At 45.7% G+C, this 10,258-nt stretch overlaps 1 protein-coding gene across 1 annotated transcript in view; it reads left to right on the forward strand.

Moving 5' to 3' along the window:
* Positions 1–5,926, forward strand: part of LOC115619129 (zinc finger homeobox protein 3-like) — a 141,040-nt gene extending 135,114 nt beyond the window's left edge. Inside the window, exon 10 of the mRNA XM_030511174.1 lies at positions 4,329–5,926. Coding sequence (XP_030367034.1) covers positions 4,329–5,884 — 1,556 coding nt within the window. The 3' untranslated portion in view covers positions 5,885–5,926. The remainder of the gene's footprint in view (positions 1–4,328) is intronic.
* The last annotated feature ends 4,332 nt before the right edge of the window (positions 5,927–10,258 follow it).

Below are 10,258 nucleotides of genomic sequence, written 5' to 3' on the forward strand. Positions count from 1 at the left end.
ACATCAAATGAGCAATAGGTATTTTATCTTTAATTCCTGAATGTGGGTTTTCTAGCCAAGTCTGAAATAGAGCAAGATGTAGACATTTCATGTATATCTGTTTCCTTAGCACACACTGAAAATTCTGAAGCACTTTTGAGAAAATGAAGAATAAAGGATTTATCAAATGGAACAGGAAAAGGAGTAATGTGCTGAATGCATTGTTCATTATACCTTTCCTTTTGCTATTAAATTCAATTTATGTAGTGCCATCCCAAATTTTCACTAATTGTGAACTGTTTCTAGGGAAAAGTGTGACGTGCCTGGTGGCACCGGTGACAGACTCCTGGAGCATCTTCATGTAATGATGTAACATCCTTATAGTGACCTCCAGAACTAATCCCAGTGCAGCTGTGGGTTGGTTTTTGAGTAATGTCTGGGTAAAACCTGAAAGTACCTTCTCAACAACCAGCAGTGTAGTCATGGGATAAATCTACTTTGTATTTTAGTAACATTTTTCTCAACAATACTACATAAAAATGAAATTTGGTACAGTCCTTTGGGTGGACTAATCCCAGATACTGGACTTTGGTTTTTTGAGGATGCGCCTTTCCCTTGTACCTGGTGGACGGGTGGAGGGTATAAGATCTGCAAACACTGGCAGTGGAAGATACTGCTCAGTAGACTAGCATGGGCCTAGAAAACTTGATCCAAGGGCCTTGTTTCACTCCTGCTACATCCATGGCATCCCAGGGACATGCCTGTGTCTGAATTCCCACTTGTAACAGAGTAATCGATGTTCTCTCTGAGACTTGCTTTCACTTGGAAGACTTCCCTGTTTACTTCTTCAAGTTAACTTTCACCAGGGCTGCTCTGCATTTACAGAGATATCCCAAGAACTGATTCCAGTGTCTTGTCTCCACAACAGGCTGAGTCTGTCTCGGGCTGGAAAGCCCATGGCACCATAACGCCTGTTACAGTTACACCGGATGCCACTGTGCATCCTTGTTTTCTGCTCTGCAGCAGTACAGGTCTGCCACTATTAGACAGTGTCCAGAAACGATAACTTTCTCTTATTGTACTGAACTGATTGGCTAATGATGAGTTGTAATCCATAGTGTGAAGCCTAAATAGGATCTGAGCATCTTCCTGGCTTCTTAATCAGAAACCGGAGTGCTATCAGTCTCCAAAAAGACTTTCTGATGCTTTTTATTCAGCAGACTGACTCCAAAGTTCCTTTTTCAACAAATTGAAAAACTCAGTGCAGATGCTGCCAAGTAACATGGTTGTATCATGTTAATTGCCATCTTCTTTTGTCATCGGGGAGGTAAATCTTTGGATAAGCAAATCAAAGCCTTACACAAAAGGATAGTAGCTATTGTGAGCCTCTACGTGGAGCTTGAGCAGCTCATCTGGCATTCGCAGCAGGACTGGCTACAGAGCTGCTCACTGTAAATCACATCACTAGCACCTGAAGTGTGTCTGTGGTTGCAGTGACACTGGCTGTAACACCCTAAAGAGAGCACTAGACCCATGACTCAAAATGGGCATCTTTCTCTCCCCTTGGAAGTGGCTGTGTTCACCTTTTTCTCCATTGCTGCTTGTCTCTGAAATATCTTCTGTTGACAAATGAAGAAGAGTTAAATCTCACTGTATTTTGGGGGCTTTTGTCCTTTCCAAAGATGATCCACTATTTTGAAGTTAAGGTCCTTTTTTCCACGAGAGCAGCAGTGGGGATTACCTTGTGGCATGGTTGCTGATGTCCATGTCAGAAGGACCTATCAGAGAGCAGAAAACATCACAGTGAGTTTTTCTGGACTCTGGAAAAGCTTTCTGCTGGGAGTTAGGGCCTCTGTGAGGTTTTTCACGTAGTTACAGAACTCTTCCCATGACCCCCAAAGCAAAAGTAAAATTATTCTTGACTATAGTTGAGGGATAGGTCATTGTAATTAAACCATTTTTAAAAAACAGTTGCTGTTAGAAATTCTTCTGTTCAGGGCCGCTGACTATTTCTGCTCCTTGAGTCTAGTCCTAGCTACATGCCCCAAGGGCATCTTTCAGTGCCAGGGCTTCTTCATGCAATACTTCTGTTCTTGCCAAAGATCTTGTTTCAGAGGCCAGAACTAGGCCAAGAGAATCTCTTTGGCAAATTGTATTGTCAGCCTATCGCAGACAGCTCTGAGCTGTTTACTTAGTACCCCAAATTTGTAACAAGATCTAAAATTACTTTTTTGCACTCCAATCTATATTGTTGCTTTTATTTTTCTCCAAAGACCAGTATGTGTCCTGGGGAGATGGGGCTACGTACTATGAATGTTAAAAGCAATCAGTGACTGCCTAGACAGGACTAAGCTATTTTAGAAAGTCAAACAGACTGTTTGTGGCCTTTAGATAAAGCTCCAAAGGTCAGGCCATCTCAGCTCAAAGCCTGTTGAAGCAGATAAGGTTGTGCATCCAGGAATTGTGGCGTATGAACGGCACGGACTCAGAGCATCTTCATGCAGCTAATCACTTTATTGCCTATTGCTCTAGCTTTTATACCATTCTAGCAAAAGATATTTTTAGCCTATTGCTCTACCTTTTATACCAAGCTATTTTTAGCACATCATGTTTAGTTCCTGATTTATAGTTTTGTTTTTTCAGCCTTCGTCGTCGTTTCACAAACAGTCCCAAAATAACCAGTTCCTTATCTGTCGTTTCACAAACAGTCCCAAAATAACCAGTTCCTTATCTTTCTGTTCTCCTGCTCCTGTCCAGCTGGGTTGCTCTGCTTAATCACACAGTGTACTTTTTGCTGCTTCTTTAACTCTTTCTTCTCCAGCCAAGCAGTTACTTCTCTCTGGCAATAATCAAATAGTTTCCATCCTCTCCTACAAGGAATATTATGAATTAGCTGCTGCTCCAGCACTTGAACCTCTCGGGGAGCATTCAGTTTCAATGGCATCTATCCATAATATGCCCTTATCTGAAATCTGTAAGGCTGCTGTGTGGAGGCTCACTTCATACACTTCATACCTTCACAAATCACCATTGTCTTGATACTGCGTCAGGAGCAGATGCAGGTTTCTGAAGGGCTTTGCATCAGCCATGGCTGAACTCGGCTCTCGGCTGCCCTCCTCCCAGCCCTCGGGTAGGCTCCTTCACCAGGCCAGCCCCCGAAGACTGCAGTGCCTTTCTCTCCTGCCCTTGCTTGGGAGAGCAGTGCTGGGGAGTGAATGCAGTGCTGTAGACAAATGAGCTTTTCATACCCGGGTGTAGTGCAGCCAGGCTTTGGAGAGTGCTTTGCTCCCCTTAGCTGCTAGCTACTACTTGGAGCATGATGCTGCAAGAAAATGGTTCCTGTGCTGTATGTTGAGAAGTTTGGATTCCTTCTGGGCTACATCAGCTTTACAGGGCATGGTTAAGTGACAGGCTCTTGTGATGCAACTGTGCAGGTAGCAGTCTAGGGCTCAGTGTCCAGAAACCTGAGGAGCATGTGTGTCTTGGCACAGAATTTACATCTTGTGCTACATCCATCAGCCTCTGCCCTGGCTCCTGATGTCTGTTCTGTCCAGGGACCTGGGTATCGGGCTGCCTGCTAGTGGCAGGGATAAGGTGATGGTTGAGGATGCCTACACTTGTTCCTCAGGATTGATTATGACAATTTATTAATCCTTACCAGGATAAATGGGGCAGACGCAGCTTGGAGCCGTTGGCCCCAGCCCCTACCTGTGTTTGAGTCCCTTTACACTGCCTTTGCAAGGCAAAGGAGCCCTGTAGCAGCTGGATTTCCCTGCCAGGAATCACTGCCTGCCCTGTTAACAGGATTGCCCTGCTGGCATGCTTCCCTTCCTATTCCTGCTGTTGGGAAGATGGGTGGACTTCACATTGCACCATTAATCCATGTCCTTTGTGAGGAAGCATCATGACCCTTGTAATTCCACCCAAAACATGATGTTCATGCCCTGGGGGATGTCTGAATACCAGTTAGTGCAGATGTAGGAAAAGTGCCCATCCCTGACATCAGCTGTTAATCATTCGGGAATTTCAGAGGGGTCAGTAAATCAACAGCTCTGCTGAGCATCCCATGCAGGTGGTGGGTGTCCCCAGCAGAGACACCACATTTGGTGCTGCTGTTGATGTGGGCTGTTGAGGCACATCCCCTTGGCACAGGGCCGTGGGGAGGGGAGCGGTTGTCCCAGAGGGAGTGGTTGACAGGCTCTCCGATCTGCACTGCTGCAGCACAGGAGGTCCAGCCAGTCGCTGCCCTTGTGCAGAGGAGACTGTGGTGCAGGGGTGGCTGTGGGGGGGCCTGGGGTCACCCCACCTTGTGCTTTCTGCCTGTCCTCACCTCTCTCTCCTTCTTGCAGCTTTAACTTCTCCCAAACCCAACCTGATGGGCCTGCCCAGCACAAGTGTCCCTTCTCCCGGCCTCCCCACCTCTGGATTACCAAATAAGCAGCCCCCAGCCACGCTGAGCTCACCCACCCTGGCACAAGCCACAGCAACCATGGCCCCGCAGCAGCCACTGGCAACAACCCTGCAGCCGCAGCAGCCACCCCCGCCACAGTGCAAGGAGAAGGAGAGTGAGAAGGCAAAAGAGGAGAAGGCACCCAAGGGGAAGGGGGACCCCCTGCCAGGGCCCAAGAAGGAGAAGGGGGAGGCACCGGCGGGTGCCCTCTCAGCCCCACTACCTGCCATGGAGTACACCATGGAGCCCACCCAGCTCCAAGCGCTGCAGGCCGCCCTGAATTCAGACCCCACCACCTTGCTGACGAGCCAGTTCCTTCCCTACTTTGTCCCCAGCTTTTCCCCCTACTACGCCCCGCAGATCCCTGGTGCCCTGCAGAGCAGGTACCTGCAGCCCATGTATGGGATGGAGGGGCTCTTCCCCTGCAGCCCCGCGCTGTCGCAGGCGCTGCTGGGGCTGTCCCCCGGCTCCCTGCTGCAGCAGTACCAGCAATACCAGCAGAGTCTGCAGGAGGCATTGCAGGCGCAGCGGCAGGTGCAGCGGCAGGCGCAGCAGCAGCAGAAAGCACAGCATCCCAAAGGAAGCCAAACCCCCGTCCCCGTGGGGGCTGCCACCTCGGACAAAGACCCTGCCAAAGAATCCCCCAAGCAAGAAGAGCAGAAGAACGCACCCCGCGAGGTGTCCCCCCTCCTGCCCAAACCCCAAAAAGAGCCCAAAGCAGAAGGCAAGGGTGCGGACTCCCTCAGCAACCCCTTCATCATCCCAAAGGTGCAGTACAAGATGCTCTGCCGCAAGTGCCAGGTGGGCTTCAGCGACCAGGAGGCGGCCAGCGACCACCTGAAGTCCCTCTGCTTCTTCGGCCAGTCCATGGCGAACCTGCAAGAGATGGTGCTTCACGTGCCCACCGGCAGCAGCCAGGGCAGCGGCTTGTACCAGTGTGTGGCGTGCGAGAGCACAGTGTGTGGGGACGAAGCCCTCAGTCAGCATCTCGAGTCAGCCCCGCACAAACACCGAACAATCACAAGAGCAGCAAGAAACGCCAAAGAGCACCCCAGTCTATTACCTCACTCTGCCTGCCCCCCCGACCCCAGCACCGCATCTACCTCGCAGTCGGCCGCTCACTCAAATGACAGCCCCCTGCCCCCCCGGCCCCCCCCGGCTTCCCCCCATGCTGCCAGAAAGCTCTGGCCCCCAGCAGCCCCCCGGGCCCCACCAGGGAAGCCTCCGCTGCCTCCTTTCCCTCCTCTTTCCTCATCTTCAACGGTTACCTCAAGTTCATGCAGCACCTCAGGGGTTCAGCCCTCGATGCCAACAGATGACTATTTGGAGGAGTCTGACACAGATCTTAGCCAAAAGTCAGATGGACTGGCAAGCCCGGCAGAGGGGCCCCGGGACCCCAGCTGCCCTAAGGACAGTGGTCTAGATAGCATAGGAATGGACACCTTCAGATTGTAAGCTTTGAAGATGAACAATGAAAATGAATTTAAATAAAAAAAAGTTAATAACAAGCCAATTTCAAAAATAGACTAACTGCAATTCCAAAGCTTCTAACCAAAAAAGAAAAAAAAAAAAGAAAAAGCGTGGGTTGTTTTCCCATACAACGATGCTGGTGGGTTTTACATTTCTTTTTTTCCTTTCCTTTTAATAAAATAAAACTTAAAAAAGAAAGAAAAAAAATCTGTTACATTTGTCCTTTCGAAGGTACTGTTGGTCTGGGAGATGAAAGCCCGTGCTGCCTCCTCCCTGTCTTTGGAGCTTGAGCCCCTTGTATATTGCCCCTTTTCAACCACCTCACATCAATAGCACAGCAGAGGCCAGCACGCACTGTATGGGAAAGCAGCCCACCTGTTACAGTTTTAAATTTCTTGCTATCTTAGCATTCAGATACCAATGGCTTGCTAAAAGAAAAAAGAAATGTAATGTCTTTTTATTCTCAGGTCAATTGCTCACACTGTTCTGTTTTTAGAATCATTGCTTTTTATACATATATAATTTCTTTAATTTGTTTTGGGGTTTTTTGTTTCATTTTCGTTCCAGAAAAGAATTTTATTTTTTTTTTTAATTTAAAATGGGCAGAAAGTATTCAAGAGAAAAATAATGTGAACTGCTTTAGCTTTTCGGGGATTTTAAGGGTAGCTTTTCTGCTGAAGCCAATTTCAAGGGGAAAAGTTAAGCACTCCCACTTTTCAGAAAATGAAAAAAAACCAAAACCCACACAAAGAGTGCTGAGGACTCAGAGCTTAAAAAAAGTTTTAAAACAACTGACTTTCTGTATTTATGATAGATATGACCATTTTTGGTGTTAAGTAGATTGTTGCATTGGAAATTAACTGAAGCAGTATGGTAGATTTAAAAGAAATATCCTTTTGTGTACATTTAGCTTTTGTATGGTCCAGCTGACAGCTTCTCATTTGATGTTGTCTTGTTCATTCCTAGCCAGGTAGATTGCAATCCATTGACTTGCCTAAGCTTTTCTCCCCTTTGTACCTTTACTCCCCATTCCCCCATCCTGTAATCTTCCACTTATGGTTGCTACCTTCGTTTCTTAGAGGGTGGTTGCATAATTATTTTATAAAAACTAAAGAAAGGAGTTCAAAGGGTTTTAGGGGGTCAGTAGGATCCCTTGCAGAATATTTTTTGTTGGGGGTTTGAAACTTTTTAAGGCATATACATATGATTTACCTATGTCTGTTACCCTTGTGCACTTTTTCTTATTTTCCATTTTTCCTTTTTTTTCTTCTTCCCTTCTTCTTTTCCTCATTTTGTAAATTCTTCAAAGACTCTGTTCCTAAACTATAAGCATTTGTTTCTGTTTGTGTAATTAGGCTGCACTCTGTTCCTTCTTTTAAAAGAAGGTTTTGTTACTTTTTTTTTCTCTAAAGAAAATTCATGCTTTAAATAAAATCCAAAGACATACCCTTTCACCACTGGTGCAGAATGAGCAAAAAGGATTATTTTTACTTGAGAATTTGTTTCTGATTTAAACAAAGAAGTCTACGTTTAAATAAAGAATAATAATTTAAGAAAAAGTACCCAGGTTGTTATCTGTGCTTCTTCTGCAAGCAGAGAGACAACTCTCAGCAAAAACCCAGCACACCAAAAGGCAGGTTTCTCTTTCCAAGTTCTCTCCCATGGTGGGCACTGGTGTCCCTGTCCCGCTCCGTGCCCCACTCGTGGAACGTGTGGACGCTCACATGCATCTCGTACAGTCTGGACTTTGAAAGGAAAACTTTGTGCTGCTAAAATGTAGGTTTCGGAGACAAATAGATGCTGTTTCACTTCTGTAGCCAAATGTTAACAGAAACAATCTTTCCCCCCACACACCACCCCCCGTTTCCTCTGCCCTGAAAGTGCAAGAGCCTTCTCCCCGTCATCTTCATCCTCCTCCTGCTTCAAAAAGGAACTTTGAAGACTGTGAACGCAGGTTCCTCCTGCTGCCTCCAGCATCTCCTCCCTGTGCTGAAGCCACTCGTTAACCCTGCAAGAGACTGGAGCATTCGAGAGATGAACGTAGGGTTCATTTTCTAGTGGGACACTTCTTTTATTTTTATGGAGTTTTGGTTTTAGTTTGATGAACGACTAGATCCTGAACTGTTGTACATATTTTTAACTAGGCTAATGCACAGTGCAAATTCCTTTTTTAATTGTTTTTTAAGTAGACGATACTAAAGAGAGTACCATCTAATATTCCTACCAGTACCCAGTTGTAGCATAAGGTGTCAAAAATGGAAACAAACACAAAAAGAATTTGCTGTTTTAGCAAACTGTTTTAACAAAAGTTCTTGTATTTCTCCCCATGTTTGAGATGAACATTTTTTAAATTCTGAAGTTGTACAGTTTATGCTTTCCATTATTTTATCTTGTTTATAATTCTATGATTTTTTTTTTGCCATTTAACTGTTGTATGTTACTCTATCATATAGAATTTTTTTTGTTTGTTTTTGATTCTCTGTGTGATACAAGTTAACAATTTAACACTAGCTTTATCTGTCCAATTCTGCAAGGTCTCTTTTGGAAATCCTTTTGTTTTGTCTCATTTTGTTTCAGTTTTTTTTAATTATATTGTTTGGTCATAGTGCAATTTCTCTCTCCTTCTTCTTCCCCCTCCTCCTTCCCACCCACCAAAAGGTTTTATAAATTCATTTCCTTGTATTTTTTCTAACCATTTCTAGAGACACTCAGTGTGAGGTTGCCTCCTCCTCTTGCAGCCCCTGGGCTGTGTTGGGACCCGCACCCCAGCCCCACCGGCTGCCCCCCGGCCCTGCGCCCCATTGCCTGCCTAGCGACCCCACCTTGGGAGCCTCTGTGCCACCCCAGAGCCCATGCGTGGCCTTTCCAACGTGTGTCGGAGGAGGGCTGGGAAGGACATGAGGAAAAGATTCTAAACTTAGCATTGAACGGGTTTCTGTTTTATTTTTAATAAAAAGCTTTTTTAAGTGGTGAAGATGGCCAAAATTTCATACATTTGAGAATCACAGAGGTGTAGGGTGTGTTGGGGCTGCCTGTGCCCGGGGCAGGCACTGATATGAGCCGGCACACACGCTATTCGTGGAAATATATTATGCTTTAAAAAGAAAACCTAAGCTTTTAAATAGAAGCAGAAATTGAGTGGATTGGTTGGTTTTTCGGCACTGAGATAATGCCCACTGTGAAACACAAAACTTTGACTATTTTTTTCACTTTTATTTTGGGGGGAGGGCGAGGTTGGGTAGAACAGAAAGCATAAATGAGGTGAAGAGGGATACGAACAGCCTTTGCAATGTACAAAAAATAGAGCAAGTGAAACCAAAAATTGTGTTCTTGGTGTTTTTCTATAATGTCTTGTTAGGTTTTTTTTGTTACTGTAACAATGCTGATCTTGAACTGTACCAAAATACATGGAGACAAACAGAAAACCATGTGGGACTTTCAAAACTATACAGAATTTGTCACAAAAGACTTTGTTGTCATAGTTGACTGTAGATGGTAATTGAATATACTCCTTTGGAAATATTTCATCACGTATGTTTCCTGCTCATTGTGATACATTAAAAACAAAAATGAGCAAAAGCTCGTCTCCAATGTCCACGCTCGTGCGGTGCAGGGTCTGTGTTGGGGTGGGTGTGTGCCATGCTGTGCCACTCAGATTGGCTCGGATAGGCTCCACTTGCCTTGCATCCACCCAAGCTCCTGCATCCTGCAGTCCTCGTGCACCCACCAGCACACGCCAGCATGCACGGGTCCACATCCCTCCCCACACGCAGGCGTCTGGGTGCCGCCAGCGTGAGGGCACCTGGGCTGACACTGCGAATTGTTGCTGAAGTAGAGGGAATGAGCCAAATGGCACAATTCATTCATGGCTTTGGGAATGCATTGTGTATTGAAAAGACATTACAAGTGCTTTTAATTTTACTAAATGATTGTGTGAGAATTCTGGGCATGCTGCTGTAATGGTTAAAGGGGAAGCATGATGCCTTGATGGGTTGAGGTCATCTGGAAGCCTGTAAGCCAGAAGTGAACTAAAATCACCATCTGTTTTCTTCTACTGATCAAACCAAAAGGAGATGAAGGTAAGAAAGGTAAGTGGCTGACTCACTGCTCTTCCCTTTGCTTCCAGTGCCTCTTGAGCAGGGAGGAAAACTTGATAAAGTGCTGAGTGTTAAATACACAATTCTCTTACCAAAAACTGCCCCTTGCAGCAGAACACTTTAATTAATAAGGACCATATCCAAAAGAGAGCCACGGGGGCCACCATTCGTCTCTAATTTATAAATGCAGCAATAAATAATTTAATAAACAACAGAGCAGCCCAGCATTGCAGATGGGACAGGCAGTCTGCTCAATTCAGGC

Source organism: Strigops habroptila, chromosome W (genome assembly GCF_004027225.2).
Source record: "Strigops habroptila isolate Jane chromosome W, bStrHab1.2.pri, whole genome shotgun sequence".
Lineage (NCBI taxonomy): Eukaryota > Metazoa > Chordata > Aves > Psittaciformes > Psittacidae > Strigops > Strigops habroptila.